Source organism: Labeo rohita, chromosome 10 (assembly GCF_022985175.1).
Source record: "Labeo rohita strain BAU-BD-2019 chromosome 10, IGBB_LRoh.1.0, whole genome shotgun sequence".
In the NCBI taxonomy this organism is placed as follows: Eukaryota; Metazoa; Chordata; class Actinopteri; order Cypriniformes; family Cyprinidae; genus Labeo; species Labeo rohita.
In genome coordinates this window covers 17,074,659-17,095,678 of record NC_066878.1, presented here as the reverse complement: position 1 = coordinate 17,095,678, position 21,020 = coordinate 17,074,659, and the positions used below count along the sequence as shown (strand labels likewise).

The window sequence follows — 21,020 nt, the reverse complement described above, 5'->3', positions numbered from 1 at the left end:
GTTAAAACCACCATCGAAGAAGAAATATAAACTTTAGTTTGAAAATGGCGTCCGACGTGAGCCGTGATGGTTCTGAAAATAAACGCAAACTAGACGAAGATGAGGATGAAGGCGGATGGGTCGGGCCGCTGCCCAGTGAAGCCACACAAACGAAAAAGAAGAAAGGTACGTTAGCTTGATTTATGTTGCAAAAACCCGGAAGAGACTGCTATTGTGTGTCTAAACCTAATGAGCTGCCTAACTGGAATCCTAGACAGCGTTTGTGGGCATGATAGTTGCTAGTAATATGCCTAGTTTGTTAGTTAGTAAAGTTCTGAGACAAAACCTCTACTAGATGTTTTTGTTTGTTTGTTTGTTTGTTTGTTTTTGTTTTGTTTTGTTTCTGTTAGCAGCATGCATGTCTTCATAGCAACTAAATGACAATTTTACTGTTTGGTTCAGACTATGTGTTTTATTAATGGATCATGTGTTCTGCTGCAGTTCTTGAATTTGAAAGATTCTACCTGGACAATTTACCCTCTGCCTCCATGTATGAAAGAAGTTACATGCACAGGGATGTTATAACACACATTGTTTGCAGCAAGTAAGTTCACTACTTGCCACCTCTGGATCTTTGACTAGATTAATAATATATATGAGTATTAATTATATTGTTATATAGTAGTTTTGTAAGCTTGCAAAGGCATAAAACGCATTTATACAATTTAACAAACCTGCCAGGCCAAGTGACCCCTGTCTTGCACTGGATTCCTTATTGTTGAACTCTGAAGCTTGTATGTGTATTAACAAAAGGGCCTTTATGTGACCTGATTGTAATTTTCTACCATCCCAGAACAGATTTTATCATAACAGCGAGTCAAGATGGGCATGTGAAATTCTGGAAGAAGAAGGAGGATGAAGGAGTAGAGTTTGTCAAGCACTTTCGCAGCCATTTGGGTAGGTGTCCTGTTATCTGGTGAGGAAAACACTAACAACCGTTTAGCGACCCATCTAGAACACCCTACCAACAACTTTTTATCAACTTACAACAAGGCTAACATTGTGGAAGTGAGTTTTACCTTCAGAAAATATCTAAAAGTAGTATTTGTAAATAATCTGTCTATATTTGTCCCTCGTGTGTAGGTGTGATTGAGTGTATCTCCGTTAGTGCGGAGGGAGCGCTTTTCTGCTCTGTGGGCGATGATCAGGCCATGAAAGTTTTTGATGTCGTCAACTTTGACATGATCAACATGCTCAAACTTGGGTAAAAACTTGCTCTTCTGTGTGTAAATTTGGTGTATGTTGTTTTTTTCACATTGCCGTTCAAAAGTTTGGGATCAGTAGAATTTTTAATGTTTTTTCTGCTCATCAAGGCTGCATTTATTTGAATAAAAATATAGAAAAAAAACAGTAATATTGTAAAATTTTATAGTGATTTTAAAAAGTGTTTTTTTTTATTTTAGTATACTAAAAAAAAAAAAAAAAAAATATTCCTGTGATGCAAAGCTGAATTTTCAACATCATTACTTCAGTATTGAGTGTCACATGATCCTTCAGAAATCATTCTAATATGCTGATTTATTATCGGTGTTGGAAACAAGTATGCTGCTTATTTATTTATTTTTTATTTTTTGGAATCTGTGATTTTTTTTTTTTTTTGGAAAATGAATAAAACATTAAAAAGAATAGCATTTGTTTGAAATAGAAATCTTTTGTACCAACATACACTGTTGTTCAAAGGATCAGTGTTTTTTTTTTTTTTTTTTCTTTTTCTTTCTTTGAAAGAAATTAATACTTTTATTCAGCAAGGAGGTGTTGAACTGATAAAAAGTGATAGTAAAAACTTACATTGTTAGAAAAGATGTCTGTTTTGAATAAATGCTGTTCTTTTTAACTTTTTGTTCGTCAAAGAATTGTGAAAAAAGCATGACAGGTTCCAAAAAAATATTAAGCAGAACAACTCTTTCCAACATTAATAAAATAGTAATAAATCAGTATATTAGAATGATTTCTGAAGGATCATGTGACACTGAAGACTGGAGTAATGGCTGATGAAAGTTCATCTTTGCATCGCAGAAATAAATTATATTTAGAAATATATTAAAATAGACATCTGTTATTTTAAATTGCAATATTGCTTTTTTTCTGTATTTTTTTTCTGTAACTTTGAGCAGAAGAGACTTCTTTAAAAAAAAAAATTAAAAATCTTACTGAACCCAACTTTTTGAACGGCAGTGTATATGTATATTTGTTTTTTTGTTTGTTTTTTTTTGTTTTGTTTTGTTTTTTATTAGTAAAATATATTTAATGATCATAGACACTACACTACACTATTTAGTTCTATATAAAATAATCCAAGTAATAAACCAAATACCTTAATACAGTTCTAAGCAAAACATTGCAAAGGTATTGAAAATGCAATGGCTGTTTGTCATCTGGTGGGAGAAATTTTTGTATTTCCCACTAAATTCTAAAGATCAAGACCATTTTGCCTTTTATAATCATGTCCATTTTTGTGTGTGTGTTCATATAGCAAGTAACACAAAAATGACCAGGTTTTGTATTGTTGTACTGCAAATTGGCCAAAGACCATCTGACGGTTAAGCAAGTTTCTTTTTTTTTTCCAGCTTCCATCCAGGCCAGTGTGAATGGATCTATAATCCAGGAGACGCCATCTCCACTGTAGCCTGTTCTGAGAAATCAACTGGGAAGATTTTTGTGTACGATGGACGTGGAAGTAATCAGCCACTGCACACATTTGAAAAGATGCACACCACGCCACTGTCTCAGATCCGCCTCAATCCCAAATATCGCGTAATAGTGTCGGCTGATAAAGCAGGAATGTTGGAATACTGGACGGGGCTCCCGAGCGAATTCAAATTTCCACGGCAGGTGGAGTGGGAGTTCAAGACAGACACGGACTTGTATGAGTTTGCCAAATGCAAAACGTATCCCACCAGCCTGGCGTTCTCCCAAGATGGCAAGAGAATGGCCACTATCGCCACTGATCGCAAAGTCAGGATTTTCCGTTTCCTGACTGGGAAGCTGATGAGGGTGTTTGACGAATCATTAACTGTACGTTAGCATTTTATTATTTATAATAATAATATATTTAAGATTTCAAAGGTTTACAAATACATAAGGAAGAGTTTCAAGTAATTTGTAGTTTCTGTGCAATGGCAGATGTTCACGGAGCTTCAGCAGATGAGGCAGCAGTTGCCTGATATGGAGTTTGGACGCAGAATGGCGGTGGAGCGAGAGCTGGAGAAGGTGGACGGCATCCGACTGACCAACATCATCTTCGATGAGACCGGACACTTTGTGCTTTACGGCACCATGCTGGGAATTAAAGTCATAAATGTGGAAACTAACAGGTATAGAATACATAGCACACATTGAAATACACCTCTACTGTGATTTGTCATTTTGAATTTATTTTTTGGGGGGAGCATAATGTAAAATCTGTCAAGGTGGCACAACTGTTCCATAGTGAAAAAGCCTCTTTTAAAGGGGTCATTGGATGCAAAGTTCACTTTTACATGCTGTTTGAACATTAATGTGTGTTGGCAGTGTATGTACAAATCTACCCTATAATGATCAAAATCCATGCAGTGGTTTTTAATTAATCTGTAAAAATAATATCCCCTCTTTCAAATCGAGACATTCTCAGATGCCTGTCGGTGTGGCGTCGCACCAACAGAGGCCGCTCCCATGATAGTTGATTGACATGAGCGTCTTACCTCAGATCAGCTGTAACAGTCCAACCTCCACTGTTTCGATGCTGGAGCAGGGATGTAAGTTAGACAAGAATATCTCCGAGTGAGCGATTGAGATGTTGTGTTGCTGGATGTAATAATGAACATAGTGGTCGTCATTTACTCCGACATCTGAGCCGCTGAAGATGCAGTGGATTAAGTTTGTTTGTAAAGCAAATGCGCCTCCCAATCTATGTTAGCACGAATCATTCGTGATCCAGCTTCACTTACAGCAGAAGTAAGTATAAGGGTTTTTTTTATGAATCTCTGCAATCACCTTTCCTAATAACGTGCTAGTTAACAAGTTTAGCGGTTAAAGTAAACAGGCTCGTCACTCCACAGAGAGAAGAGAGGGGCGGGGCGAGCAGAGCTCATTAATATTTAAAGCAGCCTCGACCAGAACAGGATGATTTTTGCAGAGCTCATTTTGATAATGTAAAAAGGGTGTGGTTTTACACAACCATTGAGAATTTTTAACCGAAGCATGTTATAGACTTTTCATTAAGACCCTAAAGGATCATACCAACTTGTGGAAAATGGGCATCCGATGACCCCTTTAAAAGAAGGATTATTAATTAGTAAAATGAAATATCATAATGAGGACCTCTGCTGACCCTCATGACTCTGTCAAGGTCAACAGGTCAATCTCTTAAAATAACAGATGACTTGAATAACATTGCAAAATCAGTTTAGGTTGTGAGTTGTCATGTGGTATAACTTATCAAAAACTGAATATTTGAATTAGGGCTGTCAGTTTGACGTGGTAACACTGTTATTTAACGCAGTTAACATGCTGGCCCTGCCCCCAGACCTGTACATCGTCAGATCAGTCAACAGTTGAAAAATATGATTCAGGGCAACCACTCCATAAATGCAATACTCCTGAAATTCAAGATATTGGTGTAAAAAATTGCCCCTGTATGTGTTTTGTCTCATATTTATATACATCACATATAACACAATATCACACGGGCAGCAAGAGCAATATGACAATATGACGAGTGCTGATTATGTCCTGATCTATCACAAGCTTAAATGTGATTTTATACAACAGTTCAGTAAATAAGAAGTTGATATTGTTATATTTAAAACACAATATTATGTGTTTTTGCTCATATATTACTTTTGAAGCCATAGCAGAATTGTTGCATGTCTCCAAGCAAAACACAGCGGTGTTTAGTTTCAGAATGAAACTGCATTTTGAATGAATCATGTGAATCAATGATTTAAAGGGAAATTCATAAAGAGAGTCATTTACTTAATTTCTGAATGAATGAATAGAATCGAATTGAATGAGTGAATGACTCATAAAGACATTTACCGCCACCTGCTGGCAGATTTAGTTTCTTATTTAGAGTATCATTTCATAAAAAACAAAATAATAGTAATAATACAAATAAAAAAATTAAAGGGATAGTTCACCCAAAATTCAAAATTTAATTGTCATCATTTACTCATCCTCATATCGTTTCAAACCTTTCTTTCTGGAACATAAAAGAAAGTAATTTGAAGTCTGTTGGTAACAAAGCTATTTTGGTCACATGACTTTGATTATACGAACAAACAATTCTGAAATGTTACTGAAAAATCCTGAAAATTATCTTCTTGTATGTTCCATAGTTTACATTATACTGATACAACCTAAATGTTTGTGTAATAAATTTTGTTGAATCAAATAAAATATTTCTTTCTAAAGCTACAAGTTGTAACGTCTACTTGATATTTTCTTATTTAACACAAAAATAGCTTGAAATAATTTTTTGTGGGTGTTTTCACAGACAAATTCATTTTGCGATTTGACACATAATGTAATTAATTAGATTAAAAATATTAATTGTCTGACAGCCCTAATATGAATGCATAAATTGAGATTTGTGAAGTACTTTTATTCTAAAACACATTTTGAACTTTTTATAAATATTATATTAAAAACTGTCATATATTCAACACTTTTTTTTTTTTTTCTTAGTGTAAAGAACATTTAACGGTATCATGTTAACGGTTCGTCATGGCAAATGTTATTACGTTATAGTTCCACCACGAGTCATTAAGTCAGCCGTTCTGAAAGTATCTCTTTTTTACCGTGTCTGAACTGTTTTTTGCTGTCAAGGTGTGTGCGGATCCTGGGCAAACAAGAGAACATCCGTGTGGTGCAGCTGAGTCTGTTTCAGGGAGTTGCGAAGGCCATGCAGGCCGCACCAACCATTGAGATGAAGGCGTCCGACAACCCAGCTCTGCAGAGCTCTGATCCAGACCCCACCATCTTCTGCACCGCCTTCAAGAAGAACCGCTTTTACATGGTGGGTTTCCAGAAACTCACAGCATTTCGAGGGTTGTCTTGAAAACTTTTTTTCCCCCTCTTATAGTCCAGAAGAATCTGACACGCTAGACCAGGGGTGCCCAAACTCGGTCCTAGAGGGCCACTGTCCTGCAGAGTTTAGCTCCAACCCCAATTAGACACACCTTAACCAGCTACTCATGCTCTTACTAGGCTTACTAGAAACTTCCCGACTGGTGTGTAGAGGCAAGTTGGAGTTGATCTCTGCGGGAGATCGCCCTCCAGGACAGAGTTTGGGAACCCCTGCTCTAGACTCTAAAGCAGGGGTGCCCAAACTCAGTCCTGAAGGACCGGTGTCCTGCAGAGTTTATTTCCAACCCCAATTAGACACACATGAACCATCTAATCAAGTTTTTACTACGCATGCTAGAAACTTCCAGGCAGCTGTGTCGAGGTAAGTTGGAGCTAAACTCTGCAGGACGTCAGCCCTCCAGGACTGAGATTGGTCACCCTGCTCTAAAAAGGTATTCACATTAAGGATAACGTTCTGTTGAAAGAATTGTGGAAAATCATTCTGAAGGTGATTCAAATGATATCGTTCTTGTTTTTTTTTGTTTGTTTTTTTTTATATTGTTACAGCTGTGTTGTGAACTTCCATTTTCTCAATGATTCAGAACAGTTTTTAAAGGAATAATTCACCCTGAAATTACAATTTGCTGAAAACTTATTGAACCTTAAGCCATCCAAGATGTAGATGAGTTTGTTTCTTCATCAGATTTAGAGAAATGTAGCATTAAATGTATCACTTGCTCACCAGTGGATCTTCTACAGTGAATGTCAGAATGAGAGTTCAGAAGAGCTGATAAAAAGATCACGATAATCCACACTACCCCAGACCATCAATTGACATCAAAAACTGTGTGTTTATAAGAAAAAAATCCATCATTTAAGACGTGTTAAACCTTTTCTAGCTAAAATAAAAAAGTCCACCCCTGTTGTCCTATCACATTAAAATCCACCCATAAATTTGTTTAAAACAGTTTATTCCTATAAATGGTGCTTGATCTGTGCATATTTCTCACCTGATTCAGACGATTTCACTGGAGAGAGCAATACTATGGACTTGCATTATAGCTAGAAGCAATGGTTTGAAGAGAAAACTTCAACAAACACAGCATTAATTGATGGGCTGGAGTGGTGTGAATTACTTGTGGAATACTGTGATGTTTTTATCAGCTGTTTGGACTCTCATTCTGACGGCACCCATTCACTGCAGAGGATTTGTTGGTGAGAAAGTGATGTAATGGTACATTTCTCCAAATCCGTTCCCGTGAAGAAACAAACTACATCTACTGAAACACATTGTTCCTAGTGTGAACAGGCCTTAATACTGCATTTTTATTTTAAACAGTTCACAAAGAGAGAGCCGGAAGACACCAAGAGTGCCGACTCTGACCGTGACATCTTTAATGAGAAGCCGTCTAAAGAGGAAGTGATGGCAGCCACACAGGCAGAAGGGCCGAAAAGAGTGTCCGACAGCGCCATCATTCACACCACAATGGGCGACATCCATATAAAGCTCTTTCCTGTGGAGTATGTTTTTTGTAATTTCATTGTATTTTGCCCTTGGGAAGGCAGTTGTTGTTTGTTTTTGTGTATTTATTTATTTTTGTTCTTTAGATGCCCTAAAACTGTGGAGAACTTCTGCGTCCACAGCAGGAACAGTTATTATAACGGCCACATATTTCATCGTGTCATCAAGGTATGAGCTCCTATTGAATGTTTAGACGTTTAGCATTTAGGATTGGTGGATTATTGTGGATGAGAGTTAAACAGGTGTCTTGTCATGTGTAGGGATTCATGATCCAGACCGGAGATCCGACGGGCACAGGGATGGGTGGAGAAAGCATCTGGGGTGGAGAATTTGAGGACGAGTTTCATGCCACACTGAGGCACGACAGACCCTACACTCTCAGTATGGCCAATGCAGGCCCGGGAACCAACGGATCGCAGTTTTTTTATCACTGTCGTCCCAACTGTAAGTCATCCATCATGTTTGTTTTTCTTTTTCTTTCTTTGCCCTCCCATTTTTGTGTTGTTGACAACCCAAATGGTTTTAAAGTCAGATTGACGGTTTAGTATGTACACTACTACTGAAAATTTTGAGGTCAGTAAGGTTTTTTTTGTTTTTTTTTTTAAAAAGATGTCTCATATCAGCAAGGCTGAATTTACTTGAATAAAAAGACAAATTATTACAATAAAAAAAATTCTATTTTAATACATTTTAAAATGTAATTTCTTTGTGATGCAAAGCTGAGCTTTCAGTATCACTACTCCAGTCTTCATGATCCATCATGAAGAATCATTCTAATATGCTGATTTGATGATCAAGAAACATTTATTTTTTTATCAGTGTTGGAAATGGTTGTGCAAATTCATATTTTTGTAGAAACTGATAGATTTTTTTTTTTTTTTGCTTTAAATAGTTTAAAAAAAAGTGTTTATTTGGAGTAGAAATCTGTTGTAACATTATAAATATTTTCATTACTTTAGATCAGTTTAGTGCATCTTAATTTCTTAAAAGTTTGGATTCAGATGTGTTTTTTCTGAAGAGAATGTAAATATTCTAGTTTTTTTTTTTTTTTTTTTTTTTTAAATAGGGCTTGGTATCCGTGCACATTTCCTCATTTCATTCATGCTTTTGATTAAATCATTTGTGTGTTTCAGTTACAGTGTCTGTGTTGCTTATAAAACAATTTAAATTCACTGCTATTGCTGTAAATTATATAACATTATACACAATTCTGTTTCTGTATATTTAACAGACACAATCAACTACAAAAAATGTTTTTTAACTGTTAAAACAATGTGTAAAATCATTACAGAATTAAATTAATGAGAATTTTATACTTACTTGCACTTTTTTTTTTAAAGGAGAAGTTCACTTCCAAGACAAAGATTTACAGATAATTTACTCAACCCCTTGTCATCCAAGATGTTCATGTCTTTCAATATTTTCTTTTTTTTTTAGTTAAACTTTTCAGGATTTTTCTTCATATAATGGACTTCAATGGTGCCCCTGAGTTTGAATAACCAAAATGCAGTTTAAATGCAGCTTTAAATGCTCTTTAAAAAAAAAAAAAAAGAAGCAGAAGTACCGACCCAGTGTTTACAAAGTGAATGTGCAAAGAAGGTCAAACGCCCTTTACAAAAAAAAAAAAAAGGAGGAGAAAGTGAGATGGAGTTTTTTTGACATACCCTAACTGTATTGACCCGGAGTGCACAGAGTGCGCATCGCAGAGCTAGCTATAAATTGTACTTGTTTTGTTTTTTTTTGTTTTTAATAAGAAAATAACCAATCGTTTCGCTACATAAGACCCTTCCTCCTCCGCTGGGATCGTTTGAAGCCCTTTGAAGCTGGATTTAAACTACATTTTAGAAGTTCAAACTCTGGGCACCATTAAAGTCCACTATATGGAGAGAAATCCTCAATTTCCTCAGAAAACATAATTTCTGTACATAATTTCTGAAGTAAATGTCACACAATTGTCACTTTTTTAAATATCTTGTACCTTGATTTTTGGAAAATCACCTCAAGTTATTCATTTAGAGTCAATTCAATTAACTTTTTTTTGTGTGTGTGTCATTTTTCTCTCCAATTAGCCCTGGCTGGACAACAAGCACACAGTCTTTGGGAGGACCACTAAAGGTATGGAGGTGGTCCAGAGGATCTCCAACTTAAAAGTCAACCCCAAAACCGACAAACCGTATGAAGACATCAGCATCATAAACATCACCGTCAAATAGATGTGCAGTCGGAGCTGTTAACATCTGATTTTGTAAAATAAAGTACCTTTTTTTAAAATACTCATGTCATTACTGATGCATCATTCAAAGTGTGGTTTTAGCTTTGTTTTTAATAGCATAACATTATGAATGGTTATACAAAAAAAGCTGTCAACAAATGTGGGTGTGTACTGTGCTTCTTGAGAGGTCTCCAAAACTCACATTAACAACAAAGTCTTTCACAACTTCAGATCCTCCTGCTAAAGGAGACACAGAAAGGCTTCACACATGCGTTTCACCTAAGTACAGTTAGTCAACATTACACAGCAATGAGGATCAATGTTTCAAACCAGAGGATGGTTCCTAAAACCGACTAATGCAGATAACCTGTCAAATAATGGAGCGTTTACATACAGCCTGTGTTATAGCTGAAGTACATCAGTGAATCTAAATTCATATAATGTAACGGTTTACTTTAGTTAAGATGCTAAGAAATACTTGTTCTAACAAATAAAGAGAGCCAAATATTAAGCAGTGGACTAATGAACTGGGAGCAAGTTTATACATTTTTTCCATTGACAACTACAATCCTCCTTTAAAATATAAATAATCAGTAACATGTTTTTTTTGTTTGTTTTTTTTGCCACAGACACATCCATCTCTTCATACATGGTGAAAATACACCTACACCCATGCACCAGTCTTAAGACCACAAAGTACGTTTCAATAAATATTTACAGGCTCGTTTAAAGCCCAAAAATTCACAATAACCATAAAAAAAGAAGAAGAATGGTATGCTTCTGGTGTGAATCTCACAAAAATGCACGTGGGTCACATTTTACCGCCAAAATCAATTTCATTTTGCCTAACTGAGAAAAAAATATATATATATACTGTATTTTTAGCATTGACATTTTCATAACGATTAAGCACATTATACTGCATACAAATGTGTTGAAATTCTCATTCCCAGTGATGATTTTTACTATACTATGGTTTAATTTTTTTTTTTAACATTACTGTAATGAGAATATGAGTGTAAAAATGTGCTTGATTGTAATGAACAATGTTTTTACATAAAAACTCTTTGCACTTTCTTAACGCAAAGTCGATATATTTTTTTCTTTGATATTAAAGGAAAACATGACCTATTCATGTTATTGACACGTTTTGTGAAATTCACCCCATTACTTACATGTAACTTTTGAACAATGGCAATGGATTTGATCACATGTCCTTTCTTACTAGTTCAGTAGCTAATGTGACACATTAACAGGCACTTCACATTGCAGAAACCATGAATCTGGTGTTTGATGCCTTGTTTCATCCTTACCTACGATTAAAACATTTAATAGATCTATTTAAACCTTGTGCTGTTTGCACACAACACTATAAGGATTTCATAGTGTGTCTGTACAAAAATGACCAGTATATATGCTTAAGAACATCAACTATATATGCACAAATTATCTCCAGGCATTAGTTACTATTAGGCGAATGACCAAAATGAGTGAACTGACCATGAAAAGAAGAGTAACAAAGTCAATGTTAGGAATAGTTTAGACAAAAGTGAAAAAATTGCTTAAAATTTACTCAGGCTGTCCAAGATGTACACAAATTTGTTTCTTCATAGGAACAGATTTGGAAAAATTGAGCATTACATCATTTGCTCACCAATGGATCCTCTGCAGTGAATGGGTGCCATCAGAATGAGAGTCCAAACATCTGAAGAAAACATCAAAGTCCACACCACTCCAGTCCATCAGTTAATGTCTTGTGAAGTAATAAACTGTTTGCAAGAAACAAATTTATCAAGACGTTCTAAATTCAAACCATTGCTTCGAGTCCATACTCGAAAATTGAGGTCTTGTCTGAATCAGGAGGGAAATATTCACAGATCAAGCACCATTTACAAGCAAAGACAGTCCAAAAGATTTCTAAACAAATATGTTAGTGGATTTTAATTACAAACACGTAGCTTTTCATTTCACTAAGTCATTAATTGATGGACTTGAGTATTGTAGATTATTTGTGGATTATTTTGATATTTTTATCAGCTGTTTGGATTCTCATTCTGACGGCACCCATTTACTGCAGAGGATCCATTGTTGAGCAAGTGATGTAATGCTGCATTTCTCCAAATGAAGAAACAGACTTATCTCCGTATTGGATGGCCTGAGAGTAAGTACATTTTCAGCAAATTTGTCTGTTTTGACAGAAGGGACAGTAAGTTTAGTTAGTAATGTTCATCAACTTGTTTTTAAAGGAATAGTCCAGGTTAAATACACATTTATGAACAGCATCTGTCAATGTTTTTGAATACCACAGGGACCCAAGCAGGGACTTTTGTAAAAACCAACAAAAATAATTTTTACAGTAAAGCATGTACAATGGACGTCTATGCGGCAACCAAAGCAACAACAACCACTGGCGAGTCTAAATGATGTTCGGTGGTTACCAACAGCAGCATCTTGCCTTGTATTTAACCTTATATCACTCCTATTTAAGCTCCACTAATGTACACCATTGAGCCACGAGCGCACACAGCAGCAAGTCTACTAATGTATGATGGGATGACGTGGTGCAGTGGGTAAACATAAGGAGGGTGAGTGTGCAAATGGCATGGACCGGCTTGAGTTTTAAGTCGTAAGTCTGTTCAGTGTGGGTAAGCGTCCTTCAGGCCACATCCAGAACTCCTGCAGCCACCAGCTGGCGTGAGAGCCAGTCTAACCCCTCATGTAGACCCATGCCGCTGCGGGCGTCACAGCCCTGGATGTGCCAGCTGCGGCCGCAGCACAGTTTGTGTAAGCTCAGGAGCTCCGTCATCTCCTCCACAGACACTGCACCAGGAACGTCCTACAGAGAGACAAATCCCGTTTATGAGTTGAAGGTCAAGGATTTGATTCGCAAAGAACGTATTGACAAAATGCAATAACCTGCCAAATACATAATACATGTAACGTAAAACAAATACATAAAGGGATAGTTCACCCACAAATGAAAATTCTGTCATTAATTATTCACCCTTCGTACATCTTTGAAACACAAATTAAGAAATTTTTGATGCAATCTGAGAGCTCTCTGACCCTGCATAGACAGCACCACAACTGACGCGTTCAAGGCCCAGAAAGGTAGTAAGGATGTCAGTAAAACAGTCCATGTGGCATCACTGGTTTAAGCTTAATGTTATGAAACTACAAGAATACTTTCTGTGTGCAAAGACACAAAAATAACGACTTTATTCAACAACTTCTTCACTTCTGTGTCAGTCTTCGATGAGTGTTCATGATGCCTTAAACGTGTCAGTTGTTTTAATTTGAGTTCCACCAGCTTGGAACGACATGATAATGATAGAATTTTCATTTTTGGGTGAACTATCATTATATAATATAATGATTCCAAAGATATTTGTGGAATATCCAGTTGAAAAAAAAAAAAAAAAAAAAGAGAGATTTTAATGCCATATCAGAAAAGGCAATATTCACAAAAAAAAACAACAACATTCTTTTAGGTATATAATTGGATAATAGGATCTTCCCCTACTGACAAATATAAACATAATCTTAAGTGTTAGAAAAGATGCTTTCAATTTACATATTCAGTTCCTGAAAGCATATTGCCATTTAAGATTTTACAGTTTTATCATCTACATTAAAAAATCTAAAATAAAAGTTTCTGCATTATTTAAGACAAAATACCTTCATTAAACACACAGTAAAAAATGTCATCAGCTATTGATTTTTAAAATCTTTTTCTACACATACGTATAAGTAGGGCCCTATGAAATATGTTTTATTTTTTCTGTTTTAATTTTCCTGGATTCTGTTTTTTTTCCCATTTTAATTTTGATGAACTCATTTTTAAGGGCTGAATTAAATTTTATTAATCAAAAAGCATGTCTGATTAAAATCATGAAACATATTAATTTAACATCAATTTATTAAAAGTTTAACAAAAATTACATGTTTAGAGCTCAATGAGATGTTATATTTTTTCTCAACTTATGTTTTATTGTTATTGTTTTAGCATGTCTAATTATTTTAATGCATAAAAACAACTTTTATTTATTCTTACAATAGCCTTCTGAAATGTTTTTTTTACCCCCTCTGTTGTGTATTTACATTTTTCTGGTTATCAAGTGAAGTCATAAAACGTTGATATAACTTATCTTTAATTAATGAAAATTAAACACTTTTTTGGCAAATAAATGGGATTTACTAATACAATTTAAACATGGAAGAAATATTGTCTAATTATTTTATTTGTATTATTTTTATTGTTTTCAACAGTAGTAGTAGTAGTATCATGTACGTTCTACTAAATAATAGTAATATATGCCTATTTCTGCCACAATGTCTACAAGTTAAACCAAACTTTTATTTTGACAGGCTGTCGTGAATTCCTTTAGATTTCTATGTATGTGATATGACGCTAGTTTCACTCAAATGAAATGGCAAAATGTTCATGAAGTGACTCAGCAGTTCTGGTATTGTTAATAAATATAAATATTGTTCAAGTATTTATGTCCTCATTTAATCAGATGGCAGCTGCTGAAATCACCGCAAGCGTCAAGCACGCTTCAGTACGAGTAGTAAACAAAACTGAGCCTCTGTGCAGTTCATTCATTCATTCAGATTAGGAGACATGCAGAACATGCAGGAATCATATTTAATTAGTCTTTTTGCAGCTGAATATTTAAAGATACTAGTCCATAATCGCAATTTGATTTAAGTGTACTTTTGATTAATTAGTCCAAACTTTGACAAATTCAGTGACATTAAACTGTAAATTCCTGGATTCCACTATTCCTGTCCGCGTTTTCTGCATCACGGAAATCATGGGGCCCTATATAAGGCACATACATTACAAGCATTTTGTATGAATCTCTCTCTACTCAGAATTTCTAACTGAAATAAACATTTGTCAAATCTCTCACTTGTTTGTTGGCAAAGATGAGCAGCAGAGCATCTCTGAGCTCTTTCTCTGTCAGCAGTTTGGCCAGTTCACTGTGAGACTCCATCAGCCTGTCTCTGTGACAGCTGTCAATCACAAACACCACCGCTGGGAGACAACAGAAGACCAGTTTCAGTCATACTCATTAATGTGCAAGTAATGTGACTAATTGTATCATGAACAAAGCCGCACTGAAGTGAACTGTTACCTTGTGTGTTCAGATAGTAGTGTTTCCACAGTGGACGGAGTTTATGCTTGCCACCCACATCCCAAATGGTAAATTTCAGGTTTTTGTATTCAACAGTTTCTACATTAAAACCTAAAACAGAAAGAAAACCTTTGATTATCTGAAAAAAAGAGGCATGTTTGGATTTGTGTACACATATTGCAGTTTTATGTATATACCTATAGTCGGTATGGGCTGCATAAACTCATCTTGCTTCAGTTTGAAGAGAATAGTAGTTTTGCCAGCTCCATCTAAGCCCAAAGTCACAACCCGGATCTCCATCTTTGGACCAATGTGCACGCGGTTGTCCTGGGGAAAAGATGAACTCATCATTTTAATTAAGATGACCATACATTCTCTTTCATTTTCAGACTGGGATTTCTAAAATGTGACCCTGGACCACAAAGCCAGTCATAAGGGTTTTTAAATTGATACTGAATAAATAAGCTTTCCATTGATGTATTGTTTGTTTGGATAGGACAATATTTGGCTGAGATACAACTATTTGAAAATCTGGAATCTGAGGGTGCAAAAAAAAAAAAAAAAAAAAAAAAAAAAAAAATCAAAATATTGGGAAAATTTATTTTAGAGTTGTCCACATGAAATTCTTAGCAATGCATATTACTAATCAAAAATTAAGTTTTGATATATTTACAGTAGGAAATTTACAAAATATCTTCATGGAATATGGTCTTTACTTAATATCCTAATGATTTTTAGCATAAAAGAAAAATCGATAATTTTGACCCATACAATGCATTTTTGGCTATTGCTACAAATATATACTCTCGCTAGTTAAGCTTTGAAACCAGTGGCCAAAAACCAGGCATTTCAGGCAATTTAGAAATGCCCATCAGGAAGTAAAATTACCTTAGTTCAATATATATCCAAAAATGTTTCAAATAAAAATACTTAAAATAAATAATAAATAAATAAATAAATAAATACATACATACATACATACATACATATTATATTATATTATATTATAATTAAACATAGTACACACACATATATTAGACAAACTCAAAGTTCTATTTTGTAAACATGATTAATCGTTTGACAACCCTAATATATATCAAGAATTACTGCACCACATGATATTTTACAAGCTGAACTAACCTTGCCATGTCATGAATTACCTTAGTGAAAGTAACAGGGATGCCTGCATCCAGTTGAATGTGGTCGGCCAGTTCTGTAAACTGCTGCTGCTGTTTCTGCAGTGTCTCTAGTAGTCGGTTGATCTCCTGTTTCGCCAAAACCACCCTGCAATCATCCTAGAGAAAAAACAAACCAACTCAAATGGCTAAACTGCTTCTGATCAACTGATTGTGTCACAAGATCGAGTCTGTACCTGCTGCAGTGTTTTCTCGCAGTGCAGACAGGCAGTGGACACCTGTGACAACAGTATGGTCATGTCCTCCTGCTGCTGTCGAAGCCAGATCAGCCTCTCTCGGACGTGTGCGTCCACCACGCTCAGAGCCATCTCCTCTTGACGGCACAGAGTCTCGTGTAGATCCGCAAAATAGGCACGCACGCAAGATCGGGCACTCTCTGCTGTTCCTGGGACCTGAGAAGAAACCAAAGTAGAGTTCACTGGAAACGTATTCAGATGCAAATGCATTAGGATCAGGAACAACCAAAAACACGCTCATACATGTTCAGTGTGAGCCATGCCCATGCTATCCTCCACGATCTGCTCTCCTCCTTCGATCTGCTGCACGATGCCCACTAGTTTTCTGGAGTACTCCGACACTTCCTCTGTGAATGTACGGATGCAGTGTGCCATATCCAGGATGGATGCTCGGATCTGGTTGGCTTCAGCCTCTAGTACAGCATGCTGGTAAACATATTCATGAAAAAAAGAAAATGTCAATCGAGCTGGGTACGAAATGTCCTATTTGCAATAAAACAGAAATATGTAATTGATCTCAGGATGGGTAACAATTGTTTGATTGACAGTGAACTGATTTGATTCTAGATTCACTGGCATTGTATTTGATTCGACCTAACTAAATTTAAGAATAACTGAATTTAATTCAATACAATGATTAGCAAATTGATTAAGTGAAATAAATAAATAAATAAATGACCAGTTTTTTTTTACTATTTTATTTTACTATACTTGATACACTATTATATATTTCGTTAATACTGAAAAACCGAAACTAAAATTACAGCCATTAAAAACATTTTCGTTACTTGAAATAAAATTAACATTAACAGAAAAAAAATATATAAAAATTCAATTTCAGCTAGTTCTCAAACTGAAATAAAAATGTATTTAAAAAAAAAATATATAGACATAAAAAAAATAAATAAATAAATACTAAAAATGACAAAAGCCAAATCCAGTTTTAAGTAACAACAGAAATATTTACAAAAATACATTGTATGGGTCATAATGACCAATTTTTCTTTTATGCCAAGGATCATTAGGATATTAAGTAAAGATCATGTTCCATGAAGATATTTTGTAAATTTCCTACAGTAAAAATATAAAAACTTAGTAATAAGCATTAGTAATAAGCATTGTTAAGAACTTCATTTGGACACTTCAAAGGCGATTTTCTCAATACTTTGATGTTTTTGCACCCTCAGGCTCCAGATTTTCAAATAGTTGTATCTCAGCCAAATATTGTCCTATCCTAACAAACCATACATCAATGGAAAACTTATCAGTGTATATATATTTGTATAATTAGAATGTATTTATTATAATTTATGTATAATTAAAAATTATTAATAATTATTATTAAAATTATAAATAAAAATAAATAAAAAAGACCCTTATGACTGGTTTTGTGGTCCAGGGTCACATATATAAAATATTAATAGAAACTACAATAGTATTTCAATGATGCTAATATAACACACTGAGTTAATGTTTTTAATATATACTTAATATATTTAATATATTTCTGCATTTTCATTTTAGTTTAAGTTAATTATTTTATAATTTAAAATTAATTATAATTAAGTTTATTAATTTGTGTGGTTTTTTTTATTTTTTTTAAAATAAGTCTCTACAGCTTTTATCATTCTTTATTTCACTTTTATTTTGGTTATTTTAGTACTTCAGGTTCAACTACATTTTTTATAATTTATTAATATTTTAATTAATGTTTTATTTTATTGCACCAGAAATAACACCAGTGCAAATGATTATATAATCTACATTTCAAGATATTTCTTTAATACTTCAATGCAGTTGCATCAGCAACTTAAAGCAACTTTAAACAATACATCTAAAAACAACTGCATTGTTACATTCCTAACAATTTTAATGAAATCAGAAAATTTCAGGATTGAAACTGAATCAAAACTTTGTGAATGAGAAAAAAACCGAATTGTGAAAACCAAAGCCAGTATTCTAAGCCTAAGGACTAATAAGTGTTTTTAAATTATGTTGCATTAAAGTTCTGCACCTTATGCCCTTGATGTTTCCCGTATTCCTTGCACACGCAGCACATGAGCGGCCCAGGCTGGCAGCCGTCTTCCAGGCAGACAAACTCAATGGCGTGCACCTGGTGCTGTGGACAGAGCATCTTCTCATGGGGCTTGTCTGCCAGCGGCACACGCCGGTGTTTGGCCAGTGTTCGGGTGGAGTGGGTGAGCTGGGAGCACTCGGCACACAGGTGGGTGGCACAAACCGTGCAGTACATGGACGCAGTGTGAGTCTCATCCTCATCACAGCGGATTATGCACTAATGGAGACATGGCAAAAAAAAAAAAAACTTCTTAACCATTACGCAATTTGACACAACCATGACACAGCCTAATTTACTGCTTTCATAAAAGAACCCATAAAAGTGTGCGCTATATAAAAATAAATCATAAAATGTATAGTTTATATATACTTTATAAACAAAGCCACAGCAATAAGACAATGGTTTAAAAAAGTAAATAAATGTATCGTATAATTAAATATTATAAGAGTAAAAGTTGGTATAATCATTTTGTGGTATGCTGATTTATAATATATGGTTATTATTATCATTATTATTATTAACAATATCATAATTATTATTATTATTTAGAAATACCCATTGTAGAATAGAAAATCTAACCTCTCCCATCTCACGAAGCGCATCCTCTGACATGCCTGACTGATTGCTGGCCCCATTCTGCAGCCGTTCAAGCAATTCTAGCAGGGCAAAGTTCTTCTTCAGGCCCCACACACCCGAGTCCCCTGGAAAGCAAAATGAAACAGAGTGAGACATTACTTTCCACTATGTACATAAATCTAAAGTTTAGAATTATACTGTTAAAATAAAGAATAAAAAGGCAATGTTAAACTCACCCAGCTCAGTGACCTGTCTGTCAAAGGGGCAGCGAACTGCCCTGCCGTGAAGAGGCAAACGGGTCAAGCAGTCGTGACACACCGTATGGCCGCATAGCAGCAGCCGTGGCACCTTGTCGCCTTGAAGTGAAAACACATCCTCGCACACACCGCACTCCAACACCTTGAGAGTAACACAAATATATGCAAATAAAAACATTTTCTGAAATGTTTTGCTTGAAAAGTGTGTGTTTGTGCTGTCTTTCTTTAAAATTACTCGCATAGAGTGATATTTGTTATGTAATGAAATAATATTTACATATATTTACACAACTTGAGTGTCTACATTCTTTTTTTTTTTTTTTTTTTTTTTTTTGGAATTAAACAAAATATGCATATTTTATTAAATATTACATTTAAATTTTAAATAACCAAGATTTAAATTCATATTTACAAATCGTTTGGCAAACAAAATATGCATATTTTATTAAATATTACATTTAAATTTTAAATAACCAAGATTTAAATTCATATTTACAAATCGTTTGGCAAACAAAATATGAAGACTTTAAATTTTAAATAACCAAGATTTAAATTCATATTTACAAATCGTTTGGCACGAAGACTGCACATATACTTCAGTAAATTACACTCATATCCAGTCCAACGTTATTATGCATGATATTAGACATGAATACGCCTTGACCACAACTTGTTCATCCATAATTTCATAACAACAGCTTTGCAATTTCTCAAATAATTCTAATTTCAGCCTAAACAGGCACTTTTGGTTTTAAGACAACCTCACTTTTAGTGCTCTGACCAGTTGATCATTTAGCTAGCCAGCTAACTCACTGAGTGAAATTGCTGTCAAACCTATACATTTATCAGTACAACACAATATTTCATAACAATTTGATATTTAAAGTGTCATGAGTTTATAAATGAGTCCGTAACAGTGTTTAACATAAAGAACGCAGTGACAGTTTTGAATGTTGCTATCATTAGCGTGCTAACGTCCTGCAGCAGCTCATTGAACTCCAGCAGGATAAAAATAACATCGACCACATGATTTTCATAAGCTAAACCTCTAGAGTAGTGGTTATTTATGTCATATGCGTCATACCTTCACCGCATTGGCAGCTGTACCACGACCATGTCTCACACACGGCTCCATCGATGCTGCGCTCGCCTGTTTATTTACACCGACAGCAGCGGCCATCCTCGGACTGAACCATCTGATGACACATCGGTGTGAACTTGACACACTTCTGTTTGACACGCTCAGTCTGTCAAATAGTAAATGAAAGATATCAGAAGGACAAGTTCATTTCGTAATTTTTTCCTGTTATAAAGTGGAATTAAAGATATTTATTGAATGTCTGATAGAAGTTATATCAATCGTTTCACATAGCCACCCCTATTTGACAGTGTATCTGTCCGTCAGCTGTTTCCGTTGTTTGTTGATGCTGTGCAGAGATGCTCAGCAAATGTGTCAGAAGTGGTGACAGTTTCCTGATTTTTTAATAAAGCGTTTGATTCAGCTTTTGAATTTCCTTTTATTTTCAAGTCCTTCAATATTTTTGATTTTGGCCCCACTTTTATTAATGTCATTCAAATTTTGTATAATAATGTCAATGCTTCAATCAAATTACAACATGGGACTACTCATATATTTTTTCTGCTTCCTATGCAATTATTAGCCATCCACATTCCAAATAGTAATTTAAAAAGTATCTCCGTGGCAAACTGATCAATATT

The 21,020-nt window shown here is 34.9% G+C and overlaps 2 protein-coding genes across 3 annotated transcripts; one reads left to right on the top strand and one right to left on the bottom strand.

The window, feature by feature from the left end:
• On the top strand, nt 1–9,879 carry ppwd1 (peptidylprolyl isomerase domain and WD repeat containing 1). The gene is given in 12 exon segments (XM_051120277.1): nt 1–165; nt 481–583; nt 833–936; nt 1,123–1,243; nt 2,607–3,054; nt 3,163–3,353; nt 5,845–6,034; nt 7,424–7,605; nt 7,693–7,774; nt 7,867–8,025; nt 8,027–8,050; nt 9,676–9,879. Coding segments are annotated over 12 exon segments (1,869 nt in total). The 5' UTR covers nt 1–44; the 3' UTR covers nt 9,820–9,879.
• A 2,173-nt stretch (nt 9,880–12,052) lies between these two features.
• On the bottom strand, nt 12,053–20,533 carry trim23 (tripartite motif containing 23). 2 transcript variants are annotated; one of them, XM_051120279.1, is made up of 11 exons: nt 20,386–20,533; nt 19,281–19,443; nt 19,048–19,169; nt 18,406–18,684; nt 16,635–16,817; nt 16,332–16,547; nt 16,120–16,254; nt 15,157–15,286; nt 14,960–15,070; nt 14,735–14,859; nt 12,053–12,654 (listed from the first exon to the last, which is right to left on the bottom strand). In XM_051120279.1, exons 1-11 carry the CDS (start codon nt 20,479–20,481, stop codon nt 12,475–12,477), a joined length of 1,740 nt encoding a protein of 579 aa, XP_050976236.1. In that variant the 5' UTR covers nt 20,482–20,533; the 3' UTR covers nt 12,053–12,474. The 2 variants fall into 2 exon arrangements, with proteins under 2 accessions (XP_050976236.1, XP_050976237.1); XM_051120280.1 differs by lacking the exons at nt 19,048–19,169; nt 19,281–19,443; nt 20,386–20,533 and having other exon boundaries at nt 18,406–18,489; nt 18,558–18,668.
• Between the last annotated feature and the right edge of the window lie 487 nt (nt 20,534–21,020).